The sequence below is a fragment of the Mustela erminea genome, chromosome 9 (genome assembly GCF_009829155.1).
Source record: "Mustela erminea isolate mMusErm1 chromosome 9, mMusErm1.Pri, whole genome shotgun sequence".
Taxonomy (NCBI): Eukaryota; Metazoa; Chordata; class Mammalia; order Carnivora; family Mustelidae; genus Mustela; species Mustela erminea.
Genome location: NC_045622.1, coordinates 52,339,144 through 52,353,672, shown reverse-complemented (window position 1 = coordinate 52,353,672; position 14,529 = coordinate 52,339,144). Strand labels below are relative to the sequence as shown.

At 39.7% G+C, this 14,529-nt stretch overlaps 1 protein-coding gene across 1 annotated transcript in view; it reads left to right on the top strand.

Moving 5' to 3' along the window:
- The window catches only part of AAMDC (adipogenesis associated Mth938 domain containing), a 40,003-nt gene that overhangs the window by 304 nt on the left and 25,170 nt on the right, over positions 1-14,529 (top strand). Inside the window, exon 2 of the mRNA XM_032358051.1 lies at positions 13,566-13,715. Within this exon, the coding sequence (XP_032213942.1) occupies positions 13,584-13,715 (132 nt within the window). The 5' untranslated portion in view covers positions 13,566-13,583. The remainder of the gene's footprint in view (positions 1-13,565; positions 13,716-14,529) is intronic.

Sequence of the window (14,529 nt, the reverse complement as noted above, 5' to 3'; positions counted from 1 at the left end):
AGTGCCTGCGAAGCTTTGTGAGGGGTATTGCTATCTTCTGGGTACAAGAATCTCAGCTGTGCTGGAAAACAGAGTCTGAGGACTCTGGGGAGCGAGAGCCAGAGGGAACGACTCTGCTAGTATCACCTGTCTGAGGAGTTGGGGCCCTGGTAGAAGATCTTGGTCTGAAGGGACCAACTCTTCAGGCCGACCAAGGTATAAAGGTACAGGTCCTGCTATGGTTGCCAAGGTGGGAGGGGAAGGGACTCTTGAGGCACGAGGATCTCATGGGACGAGACTTTTTAGGGGGACCAGGGTCAGAGGGTGGGCTAGGACTCCACTAAAAGAACTGACAGGATAAGCGACTTGGTGGAAGAGTAAAACTATTGTTAGAAGACAGGGTTCGACTTCGTTGGGGCCAGAAGTGAGCACCACAAAGGATCTCAGAAAACCATCAGTCATGCAAAGTAGAATGCGCAACTTGGGATTCAAGGTGCACTATGGTTAGAAGTCTGAGCTTTGGAAGTCAGCCTTAGGTGGGTCCTGACAAAACTGCTTCAGGGGGCGCCTGGGTGGCTCAGTGGGTTAAAGCCTCTGCCTTAAGCTCAGGTCATGATCCCACGGTCCTGGGATCGAGCCCCCACATCGGGCTCTCTGCTCCTTGGGGAGCCTGCTTCCTCCTCTCTCTGCCTGCCTCTCTGCCTACTTGTGATCTCTGTCAAATAAATAAAATCTTAAAAAAAAAAAAAGTGCTTCAGGCCATTGCAGAAGATTCTTCATTTCTTGGAAACTCTGTGAAGTGGGGGTGATACCAGTACTTACATCATAGAGTTTTACTAGCTATTCCGGGTAATTGATTAGCACAATGCCCAGGCACATTCACTGCAACTATTTTTAAAACGTTAGTTGCTATTACTGAATAAAAGAATTTCTGAAATTTAGATTGAATTCGCCTATGATTTATATAATCTATTACTTTGAACCAGAATTTTCTTTTTTTTTTAAAGATTTTATTTATTTATTTGACTGATAGAGATCACAAGTAGGCAGAGAGATTGGGGGGGAGGGGGTGTGGGGGGGTGGGAAGCAGGCTCCCTACCGATCAGAGAGCCGATGTGGCCCTATCCCAGGACCCTGAGATCATGACCCCAGCCCTAGGCAGAGGCTTTAACCCACTGAGCCACCCAGGTGCCCCTGAGCCAGAATTTTCATTGTGCATTTTAAACTTACATAGTACTGGGGAGCCTAGGTGGTTCAGTCAGTTAAGCATCCCACTCTTGATATCAGCTCAAGTCTGATCTCAGGGTCCAGAGTTCAAGCCTATCCTTGGGCCCCATGCTGGGCTTGAAAACTACTACTAAAAAAAAAAAAAAAAAGTTAAGGGGCTCCTGGGTGGCTCAGTTAAGCGCCTGCCTTCAGCTCAGGTCAAGATCTTGGGGTCCTGGAATGGAGCTGGCTCCTGGTGCTTCTCCCTCTGCTCCTCCCCCTACTTGTGCTCTCTTTCTCTCTCCCCCTCTCTCTCTCTGTCAAATAAATAAATTAAATCTTAAAAAAAAAAAAAAATTTAGGGGCACCTGGGTGCCTCAGTGTGTTAAGCTGCTGCCTTCGGCTCAGGTCGTGATCTCAGGGTTCTGGGATCGAGTCCCGCATCGGAATCTCTGCTCAGCAGGGAGCCTGCTTCCCTCTCTCTCTCTCTCTGCCTGCCTCTCCATCCACTTGTGATCTCTCTCTATCAAATAAATAAATAAAATCTTTAAAAAAAAATTTTAAAGGGAAGCCTGGGTGGCTCAAGTCATTAAGCATCTGCCTTTAGCTCAGGTCATGATCCGAGTGTATTGAGATCCAACCCTGCATTGGGCCCCCTGCTCAGCAGGAAGCCTGCTTCTCCCTCTGCCACTCCCCCTGCTTGTGTTCCGTCTATCACTGTGTCTCCCTCTGTCAAATAAATAAATAAAATCTTTAAAAAAAATTTTTACACTAAAATTTTTAAAAAATTTTTTTAACTTTTAAAATTTTTAAAAAATATTTTAAAAAATTTTTAAACTACTTAAAAAGAATTTGAAACAAGGTATGATATAAACCATGTAAAATCAGAAAATTTGTGATTATCAAATGTAAAATATAGTATAGGCAAATAACTATATTTGGAACAGAGAAAATGCTTACAATTATTGAATTTTGTTCTCTATTTCAGGAAAGAAACATAATGGTCCACATCATTCTTGTTAGCTAAAGAAAAAAATAATCATTTTTATTAAGAGAGAAAAAAATCTAAAGGTGCCTGGGTGGCTCAGTTGGTTAAACCTCCAATTCTTGATTTCAGGGTCATTGTAATTGAGTCCCCTTTTGGGCTCTGTACTGAACCTGGAGCCTGCTTAGGATTCTCTTGCGCCTTCGCCCTCTGCCCCACCCTGCTCAGGTGTGCGCTCTTTCTCTGTCTCTCTCTCTCAAAATAGAAATTTTAGAAAAGAGAAAGAATCCATATCGTGAGTGGAATTTATAACCTACAATACTGACTCCTAATCCTGAGTAATATACAAACTTTTTTATTTTTTAAAAGATTTTATTTATTTATTTGGCACAGAGAGAGAGCACACATGGGAGCACAAGAAGGGGGAGTGGCAGAGGGAGAGGGAGAAGCAGATTCCCCGCTGAGCAGGGATCCAGACAAGGGGCTCAATCCCAGAACTCAGAGATCATGCATGACCTGAGCCAAAGGCAGACACTTAACTGACGGAGCCACGCAGGCACCCCACAAACTTTTTCTTTTTTTTTTTAAGATTTTATTTATTTATTTATTTGAGAAAGAGAAAGAGTGAGAGAGAATATGAGAGGGGAGAAGGTCAGAGGGAGAAGCAGACTCTCCAAGGAGCTGGGAGCCCAATGCGGGACTCGGGACTTGATCCTGGCACTCCAGGATCATGACCCAAGCTGAAAGCAGTGGCCCAGTCAGCTGAGCCACCCAGGTGCCCATCCCACAAACTCTTTTTAAAGGGAAAGAATTGGGGCGCCTGGGTGGCTCAGTGGTTTAGGCCTCTGCCTTCGGCTCAGGTCATGATCTCAGGGTCCTGGGATTGAGCCCCACATCGGGCTCTCTGCTCAGCGGGGGGCCTGCTTCCCCCTCTCTCTCTGCTGCCTCTCTGACTACTTGTGATCTCTCTGTCTCTGTCAAGTAAATAAATAAAATCTTAAAAAAAAAAAAAATAAAAAGGGAAAGAATTTTTTTGAATTTTTCCAATACTCTTGAAAATTCCATTTTAAGAAATACTACTGTGAGAAATTAAAGTCAACATAACAATGTGAATGTACTTCATGCCAATTAACTATACACTTAAAAATGGTTAAAAGAGTAAATTTTAGGGATGCCCAGGTGGCTCAGTCGGTTGAGTGTCTGGCTTCAGCTCAGGTCATGATCCCGGGGTCCTGGGATAGAGTCCCGTATTTGGCTCCTTGCTCAGTGGAGAGCCTGCTTCTCCCTCTGCCTGCCTATCCCCCTGCTTGTGCTCTCTCTGTCCCTCTCTCTCTCTCTGACAAATAAATAAATAAAATCTTTTTTTAAAAAAATTATTAAAAAAAAAAAAGATTATATCTGTTTTCCCACAATGAAAAAGAAGGTAAAGCCTTACTTTAGGAAAATGTCTATGATTGTGAATTATCATAGCAAAAGAGAAGTTTTCATTTAATGTGTAGTAAAATACTGTTTTAAGCAACACTGCTTAAACACAAGTCTAAATTAAAACATTGGTAGAACTCTCAGACTGCTAAGTATGTATCTCTAGACCTGGGGACCTGAAGACCCCAGTTTAAGAAAAATCTGACCTAGAACGCATCCTTAATAACAGGTTTGCAGAAGGATACAGAAAATCTTGATAAGATTGTTATTTAATTGACCTTAAATAAAGGGAAGATATATAATTTTAAATGAAATTACATCTTTGTGAAGCAGAGAAAGGAATTTGTGAAGGAACTTTGATAGAAAGAAATTTAAAAAAAAAAGAAATTTCAACCTAATCAAGTTTTAATTATATCATTTTATAACCCTTACCTCTACCCCTTCCTTTCTAGGTTTCACTTTGAGCTATTCCAGCTCTTCTACTCTCCCATGGGTTGTAAAAGAACATACTAAAAGAAGGCCTTATACTATAGTTTTCTTTTCTCAATCTTCACACTGTAGTCAAAGAGAGGCTGATAAGTAAGGTTAGAGTTTCTCCCTTTTCTAATCCAAACTGTCATGGGAACAAAGTCCCTGGGCATCAGAAAGTTATATCCACCCAAAAGGTAAGAAATGTTTTACTACAAGATTTAGATCATAACTTTCAGTGAGTTTGTTCTTGAAAAGAAAAAAACAAACACTCATTACACCACCTCTTTTTGCCTTTCTGAACCCAGAGAAGCTGAAGGTTACAAGAGTCTAATCCCAGTTTATGTCATTAAGTGACTGAGTTATATACATCATACTAGAATATAAATGGAGTAGCCTTAAAAAAAATCTGTAATTATTTTATTGCTACTGCCATGAAGAAGCCATCACACAAGCATTAAATTACCTACACTCGGTCTAACTTTATGAATAAGAGATTTCTTAAGATGGTTCATATTTCTCATCCTATTAGGGAAAAAAGAAAACTTATTCATTCAAAATGAATAGCTAGTTTATTCAAAATACTAAAGAGTCTAAAATAACCTAAATGTTTGTCAACAGAAGACTGGATGAATAAATTGTGATTGATTCTTGCAACAGGCTACTATTCATACTAATATACACTTGATACTACAACATGAGTGAATCTCAAAGCATGTTGAGTGAAAGAAAACAGACACAAAAAATAGGTACTATACAATCCCAGCAATATGATGGTCTAACTAATCTACAGGAATAGAAATCAAATTAGTGGTTTCTTTTGAACTTTGAAAGAGCGACTAGAAAGGTACACAAGGAAACTTTCTGGATACTTTCTATATCTTGGTTGCCAAGTTTATACATTTGTCAAAAGTTATGTTTGTTTGTTTGTTTGTTTGTTTGTTTGTTTTTAAGATTTATTTATTTGACAGAGAGTACAAGCAGGGGAGTGGGCAGGCAGAAGAGAGGGAGAAGCAAGCTCCCTGCTGATCAGGGATCCTCATATGGGGCTCTGTCCCAGCATCCTGGGATCACCACTTGAGCTAAAGGTAGACGCTTAACTGACTGAGCCATCCAGGTGCCCCCATTTATCAAAACTCCTTAAATTATAAACAATATTTGTGCAATTAACAGAATGTAACTGTGCTTCGATTTTAAAATTTAATGGCTTATTCCTCAATTATCTCAAATTGCATTGATAAATCTGCCTTACAACAGAGTAACTAATACCTATTTCTGTCTCCACGACATACTGTCTTTGCATTTGCTACATATATTTTTTAACAGATACCATAAGCCTGGTAAATGTATATTGAGGGAATTGGATTTAGTTGTGAAGCCAATGTGGGGAATTCCTAATCAGTCATGAGCAAATTTACATCACTGTGTTTAAAGTCACTTTCCCCCCCCCCACATTTATTATTTGAGAGAGAAAGAGCACATGTGCTAACAGGAGGAGGGGCAGAGGGAGAGAGAAAAGGAGAGAAGCAGACTCCCTGCTGAGCAGGGAGCACAACAACATGGGGCTCCATCTCCAGATCCTCAGATCTTGACCTGAGCTGAAATCCAAAGTCAAGATACTCAACCAACTGAGCCACCCAGGTGCCCCTAGAATTCACTTTTTAAAGAGTTAATACATCGAGATGGATGTGTGTGTACATGTTATATGTAGAGAAAAAGCTGTTAAGTGTCAAAAGAAATAGGAATCTGTGTCCTTCAAGATAGTTTAATAAGAAAATATACAAAAAGAAACGGAAGTTGTAATATAAACAAGATTTAAACCAGCCTTTTTTTTTTCTTTTCCTAATGATAACCAAATTCTGTGTTGTGGCAGAATTCTACTCATTGAAGAAAGCACTTTTAGAAGTGTCTTACCATCTTATTTTAAAGAGTTATGCGTCAGTCTATTCTTTTGTCTTAAGAGAATGGCTGAGACTAATTTCTCTGGTGGAATAAAGATTTTTTTTCTACAAAAATTTATGTAGGAAACTGCTGATATTAAAATGTATTATACCTCATATTGTCACTAAGTGTATACATGTTTTAACTTTACTATTAGATAATTGAGGGCAGGGATCACTTTATGCAGTTTGGTATCTTGTACAGCGAAGACTAATATTCACTAATGTGGACTAGAAAAGTTATACTGGCTGTTAAAATATTAAGATACTGTACTTACTTATAATTGCAGAAGAATTCCTGCCCTGAGTGAGCCTCCTAAGTAATCCGTGGCACACATGGCACACTGGCTACCCCAGTTTCTTTCTAACAACTCCCAGCAATTGTCCATTCAGTACAGACACAGCAGACCCTATTCTAGAATTCCATTCCCATTTTGATGTAGTCAGTGCACATGCTGCCCTCTATTTTTTTTTTTAATATAGCCTTAGCCTGCAGTAATGCTTTTTAAACTATGGATCATGACCCATTAGTTGGTTTCAAAATCAATTTGGTGGATCAAGACCAAAATTATATTAAAAATGAAAAAATAAAAACAGAACAGTGCTAAAAAAAAATAGTACAGAATATAGTGTATCACAAAATAAGGAAAAGTATAATAAACATATTGCAAGAAATACATACAAAATATGTATGTTTTTAGGTATGTGCGTTATGATATAATGATATATATTTGTTGCTGTGATTTTGGCAAAGAGTTTGAAATACATTCCCTTAGCTTTACGTGTCGCGGAAAACGAATAAATGAATGCCTGGATGAATGAACAAATCAGAACTTTATCACTTGATTATGACAAAAGAAACATATTATTGGGTAAAATTTCTGTTTTAACTCCTTGATGACATCTAAGCATGACTACAGTAGTCATTGCATATTTTTCATTCAGTGGAATTTTATGGTATATCACACATCAGTTCTCCGAGTGCCAAGCAGAACCACATTGCAAAAGTATTTCTTCAATACTATTAAGATGACATTTTGGGGGGAGGGGGTGCCTGGGTGACTCAGTCAATTAAGCATCTGTCTTCGACTCAGGTGGTGATCCTGGAGTCCTGGGATCCAGCCTTATGTTGGGCTCCCTGCTTCAGGGGGCCTGCTTCTCCCTCTCCCTCTGCCCTTCCCGTACCAGCCCTTCGTGCTTGCTCCCTCATGCACTCTCTCTCTCTCTCTCACACACACAAATCAATAAATAAAACCCTAAAAAACAAAACAAAACAGAACAGGTGACATTTGGATATCATTAAATTGGTGAGTCATTAAGTTGTGTCAGAATCTTTAAGTTGCAAGTGAAGGATAAACAAGCTTAAACAATAAAGGAAATTTATTACCTTACATAATGAAAAGACCAATGGTATGGTATGCTTGAGGTATGGTCTGATCAGGTGGTAACTCTCCTAATACCTCTCTCTGTGTTACCTTCCTCTGCATGGGCTGAATTTTCAGGCTGATTTCCCTTTTGGTACTGACAGTTTTAAGGTACCCTTCTATATTCTATCCATCCCAGCCTCAGTATCTCAGAATTTCCCCAAAAAAGTCCCCAAACTGACACTGATTGGTACATCTCAGCTCACGTATTCAACCATTCAGCCAGTGTGACCAGTGTAGAGAGTGAAATTGAATGTACTCAATGCATTAGCCTAGGTCAGTGCTTCACTCCTACAGCTAGAGATATAAAGGTCAGTGCTTCATTCCTAAAGCTAGAGTTTATCAAAACCACAAGGAGGGGTTGCCTGGGTGGCTCACTCAGTTAAGCAGCTGCCTTCAGCTCAGCTCCCATCATGATCTCAGGGTCCTGGGATGGAACCCCACATAAGCAGGGAACCCGCTTCTCCCTCCCCTCCCCACTTGTGCGCGCTCTCACTCTCTCTCTCAAATAAATAAATAAGATCTTCAAAAAAACACAAGGAGTCAATGCGTCAAGGCCCTAATATACATGAAGCTAAACCTGACAGAATTGAAAGGAGAAATAGAGAATTCAGCAATAATTTTTGGAGGCTTCAATGATGGTCATCTAGGAAAACTAAGAAGAATGCCAACAACAACAACAAAATCTTGAACTATACTATAAAATAACTAGACCCAACACACACCTATGGACACTGGACAACAGTAGTGAATACACATTTTTCTCAAGTGCACATGGAAAGTTCTCCAAGATAAACCGTGTGCTAGGGCATAAAAAAGAAGCCTCAACACATTTAAAAGTGTTGAAATTATACCAAATATGTTCTCTAAACATGGAGTTAGACGAGAATGAAAAACAGAAGAAAATTTGGAAGATTCATTTATATGTGGATACTAAGTGGTACACACCCAAATAATCAGTGGTTCAAAGAAGAAATCTCAAGGAAAATTAGAAAATACTTTTAGATAGATAAAACTGAAACATAAAATATTAAAACATAGGGGATGCACCTAAAGCACTCCTTAAAGAGAAATATGCGCCTGTATGTTAATACTTATATTTTAAGAGAAGACTTGTATTAAAAAAGATAGCATAACTTTCCATCTTCAAAAAACCAAAAAAAAGTGAGGCACCTGGGTGGTCAGTCGGTTAAGTGTCTGCACACATGCACGGGCATATGTGCTCTCTCTCTAAAAATAAATAAATCTTTTTAAATGAATATAAGATAAAAATAGAAATAAAAAGTAAGATTTTATTTATTTATTTGACAGACACAGTGAGAGAGAGAACATAAGCTGGGAGTGGGAGTGGGAGAGGGAGAAGCAGGCTTTCTGCTGAGCAGGGAGCCCAATCTGGGGCTCAATTTCAGGACCCTGGGATGACCTGAGCCAAAGGCAGATGCTTAATGACAGAGCCACCCAGGCACCCATAAATAAATCTTCTAAAAAAAAGACAATCAGTGAAAACTGAACATGGACCAGTTATTATATGCTATTAAAGATTGTTGTGTTTATTTTAAAGTCCTAAAATAAGCCCTTATTTGCTAAACATAGATAATTAAGTATTCACAAATGAAATGATACGCTGCTTCAGATTTGCCCTACCCCCCAAAAGTGGAGGGAAATGCATCAAAATTTAAGAATGGAAAAAAGCTGGTAACCCTTGAAGCTGGCCGAAGAAGACTTGAAGACTCATATTATTTTCTCTCTTTTTGTGTATTTGTGAAGCTATCTAGCAAACAAAAATTAACTTTTTGGAAAAATCACATGAAAATACTGTATTCTATCTAAAATAGTAACTAACTTATTCATTCAACATACATACAAGAAGTGCCTGTTGTATGCGCCCTGCATCTTCTACCTCCTGGGGATACAGTAGTGAATAAAGCAGAAGCAATTCCTGCTCTCACAGATCTTAAAGTCAAATGGAGAAGACTGGCAAAGAATATATAATTTCACATGGTTAACATTCTGAAGAAAAATAAAGTGTGCAGTGGATTAAAGAATAATGTGGGGAGGCTATTCTAGATAGGAGAGTGAGGAAATTTCACTCTGAGGACCCAACTTTTTTTTTAAATTTTTTTATTTTGTAATTAACATATAATGTATTATTAGCCCCAGGGGTACAGGTCTGTGAATTGCCAGGTTTACACACTTTGCAGCACTCACCATAGCACATACCTTCCCCAATGTCCATAACCCAACCACCCTCTCCCTACGCCCCTCCCCCCAGCAATCCTCAGTGTGTTTTGTGAGATTAAGAGTCTCTTATGGTTTGTCTCCCTCCCGATCCCATCTTGTTTCATTTGTTCCTTTCCTACCTCCCGAAACCTCCCACGTTGCCTCTCAACCTCCTCATATCAGGGAGATCATATGATAATTGTCTTTCCCTGATTGACTTATTTCGCTAATCATAATACCCTCTGAGGACCCAACTTTTGAGAGGGCACTGAACTAAGTAAGACAGAGAGCCATAGGAAGATTTAGGGAAGCAGCATTCCAGGCAGAAGAAAGGTACAAATTCAGAATATGGGAAAGTCTAAAATGCTTTATATAAAACTCTAGAAAAATGTATACAAAACTATTCTCAGTGATTCTCTCAAGAATAATCTCTAAAGAGCACATTTTGTTTCTTAACTTTTTCTATTTGAGATTTATTCATTGGTGTGCCTGGTGGCTCAGTTAGTTATGCCTCTGCCTTCAGCTCAGGTCATGATCTCAGGGTCCTGTGATCCAGTCCCACATTGAACTCCCTGCTCAGCAGGGAGCCTGCTTCTCCCTCTCCTCCCTGCTCTTCCTCTCTCTCTATCTCAAATATATATAAAATATAAAATATATAAATATATAAATATAAAATAAAAAATAAAAAACTGGAAGAAAGCAAAGTAAACACAAGATAAATGGAAGGAAATAATAAAGATAAGCATAGATATTAATAAAATAGAGAGAAGAAAGATAGGGAAAAGCAACAAATCCAAAAATTGATACTTTGATAATAACCACAAATTTGACACATCTTTAGCTAGACAGGCCAAGATGAAAATAGAAAAGTCAAGCAACTAAAATCTGATATGAACAAGGGGACATAACTATCTATAGTAATTTTAAAAAGGATTCTAAAGGAACACTATAAATAACTGTATGCCTACCAATTAGATAATCTAAAAGAAATTAACAAATTTCTAGAACTATTGAAACTCAAGAAAATCTGGATAGAATTATAACTAGTAAAAAAGATTGAATTAGGAATTTGAACCGCCCCCTCACCTGCCCCCAACAAAAGACCAAGAAAGACACCAAGAGTGCTAATGCACTGAGAAAATGCCATGTGTTAAAAGAAAGAAAAGAAAAGGAAAAGAAAGCAAGGAGGAATCCATCTGCAAGCTAGGAAGAGAGGTCTCACCAGACATCCTGCTGGTACCTTGATCATGGACTTCTAGCCTCCAGACTGAGAAAATTTCTGTTTTTTAAGCCTCTCAGTCTGCCATATTTTGTTATGGAAGCTTTAGAAGGCTAACACAGGTCTTTCTCAGCACCCATAACAACTCCTTATACTTCCCTTATACTACTTTTTAAAAGTTAACTTCATATTTTTTTTTTTAAAGATTTTATTTATTTATTTGACAGAGAGATCACAAGTCGGCAGAGAGTCAGGCAGAGAGAGAGAGAGAGAGAAGCAGGCTCCCGCTGAGCAAAGAGCCCGATGCGGGGCTCGATCCCAGGACACTGGGATCATGACCTGAGCCGAAGGCAGCGGCTTAATCCACTGAGCCACCCAGGCGCCCCAGTTACTTCATATTTAAAAAATTATCTTAAAAAATTAGTTATTTGGGGGAGCCTGGGTGGCTCAGTGGGTTAAAGCGTCTGCCTTTGGTTCAGGTCATGATCCAGGGGTCCTGGGATCGAGCCCTGTATCAGGCTCTCTGCTCAGCTGGGAGCCTGTTTCCTCCTCTCTCTCTCTGCCTGCCTCTCTGCCTACTTGTGATCTCTGCCTGTCAAATAAATAAATAAAATCTTTAAAAAAAATTAGTTATTTGTAGATGTCTTCTCCCCCCTGCATGTTACTCTTTGTACTTAGTCACTTGCTTAGACTAAATCTGTGATTTCTATCTCCCATGCAATGTGGGGCCACCAGGATTTGTATTTAATTTTTATTCATTTTTTAAAAGTTTATTATTATTTTATTCATTCATTCATTCATTTTTTTCCCATCTATTTTTTAGTAATCTCTATACCTAACATGAGGCTCGAACTTATGACCCTGAGATCAAGAGTCACATGCTCTTCAAAATGAGCCAGGCACCCCTTTAATTTCTATTGTTTTTTTTTTAAGCTTGGTTTCCTAGGGGTCTCCTCTGTGTCTGTATTACTTAGTGTTCAGTCAAAGAAAGATTGTGATCGAACACCTTAAGCCAGTAAGACTTCCACTCTCAGGTGCCTGGGTGGCTCAGTGGGTTAAGCCTCTGCCTTCGGCTCAGGTCATGATCTCAGGGTCCTGGAATCGAGTCCCACATCAGGCTCTCTGCTGAGCAGAGAGCCTGCTTCCTCCTCTCTCTCTTTTTCTGCCTGCCTCTCTGCCTACTTGTGATTTCTCTCTCTCTCTCTGTGTCAAATAAATAAATAAATAATTTTTTTTTTTAAGATTTTATTTATTTATTTGACAGAGAGAAATCACAAGTAGATGGAGAGGCAGGCAGAGAGAAAGGAAGGGAAGCAGGCTCCCTGCTGAGCAGAGAGCCCGATATGGGACTCGATCCCAGGACCCTGAGATCATGACCTGAGCCGAAGGCAGCAGCCCAACCCACTGAGCCACCCAGGCGCCCAATAAATAAAAAATCTTTTTTTTTTTTTTAAAGATTTTATTTATTTAGTCAGAGAGAGAGCGAGAGTGAGCACAGGCAGACAGAGTGGCAGGCATAGTCAGAGGGAGAAGCAGGCTCCCCGCGGAGCAAGGAGCCCGATGTGGGACTCGATCCCAGGGCACCGGGATCATGACCTGAGCCGAAGGCAGCTGCTTAACCAACTGAGCCACCCAGGCATCCCACAAAAATCTTAAAAAAAAAAAAAAAACTTTCACTCTCTACTGGTGGGTCAGTGTGTGCACTGAGGAACTGAGGAGTACATGCAACGTTCAGACTGTTTCCATTTCTTGTCTGGCTTTTACATTGTTCTAAGTCCTCTTGAGCCATCTTGCTTCTCAATTTTGCATGTGCTGTTGGTTTCACAGGCTAGAATGTTTGCATGATTTAGGACTCCTTGGTTTTTGCCTTTGATACATACACTCACAGCATTTGGTCCACTCTGGATATGTGGAAATCTCATCAAGTCCCCTATGGCTATGTCAGCTCTGAGAAATTACTGTTAAATCCCTGCCTGCTCTGCAAATCCATCGTTTGCCCCAAACAGGCCCACAAAAGCAATGAAGCAGAGCCACCTGCCATCCATATTTGTTTGTTGCTGAGATCACCAATTTAATATATAAGGCTCTAAATCAATCAAGCCTTCTCTGGCCAAAGCAACAAGAGTGTTGTTGATTTTCATATCCTGCCTTAACCAAATTGAACCTCTGTGCCAGCTGAACTGATTGAGGGCATGACAGTAATCCCAGGCAGGAACAACATGCCTGTCCTCCAAAATTCAGTGGTTTTCATAAAGAAGGACTTCTCAGCTTGTAGTATGCCTTTATTATTATTTCTAGAGTATCAAGTTATTATTTTGAAAGGTTTATCCAGCTTTATACTTGCTTTTTGGAGAAAGGAAAGCATGTGTCAACCTTCTCACTCCATCATGCTGAAGTAAATCTTTTAATTTTCTCTCTCAAAATATCAAGAATTCCTTCCAGAGTCTGAGAAGTAATGTAGTTTCTAGTTTCCATAGTTAAATGATTCAGGATCTCAAGAGTTAACATTTTACTTTTTAGACCTCTAGAGAAGTCACAACCACCAAAATGACAAAGATACTTCTTAACTCATAGGGGACCAGGGTTTACTGCATTTTGTATATAGTATTACATTTTAAAAGACATTTTTGTGTATACTATAGCTCCTGTATTTTGGAGTTGTTTCAGTGTTACTTAATAACATATTTTTCTTTTAATTTCAGAGTTCAGTTAAGTTCCTTATGTCCTCCCCTGAAATTGCTTCCCTATCATGGGGGCAAATGAAAGTACAAGGCTCTACTAAAACCTATAAGGACTGCAAAGTGTGGCCAGGGGGAAGTCGGGCTTGGGATTGGAGAGAAACAGGAACTGAGGTAAGCTGTTAGTGTTTGATTAATACTGCATAAGGCTGACCAAGTAATTTTAAACGTCCTAAGCCATAATGACCAAGTGAAGAGTAACTATTCCTTTTATTCCTCTCTCTCTCTCAATATAATGCACATACCATTAAATCACTCTATTATTTTTTTTTCAAAGATTTTATTTATTTATTTATTTGAGAGAGGGTGAGTGAGCCAGAGAGCAAACAAGCACAAGCAGAGGAAGGGCCGGAGGGAGAGGGAGGAGCAGACTCTCCACTGAGCAGGTAGCCCCATGCAGGCTCCTTCTGAAGACTCTAGGATCATGACCTGAGCTGAAGGCAGGCATTTAACTGAGCCACTCAAGTGCCCCTAGCTCACCTTTTTAAAGTATGCAATTCAATGGACTTTTTATTGGCATAAACTTGTGCAGTAGTTACCAGTGCTAATTCCAGAATACACTTACCACCTCAAAAGGAAAACTCATAACCATAAGCAGCTACTCGCCATTCTTCCCTTTCTTCTCTCCCCACAACTCCTGCAACTACTAATCTACTTTTCTTTTTTTTAAGATTTTTTTTTTTTAAAGATTTTATTTATTTGACACAGAGAGGGAAATCACAAGCAGGCAGAGAGGCAGGCAGAGAGAGAGAGAGAGGGGAGGAAGCAGGCTCCCTGCAGAGCAGAGAGCCCGACGCAGGGCTTGATCCCAGGACCCTGGGATCATGACCTGAGCCGAAGGCAGAGGCTTTAACCCACTGAGCCACCCAGGTGCCCCTAAGATTTTATTTTTTAAAGTAACCTCTACATCCAATGTGAGGCTCAGACT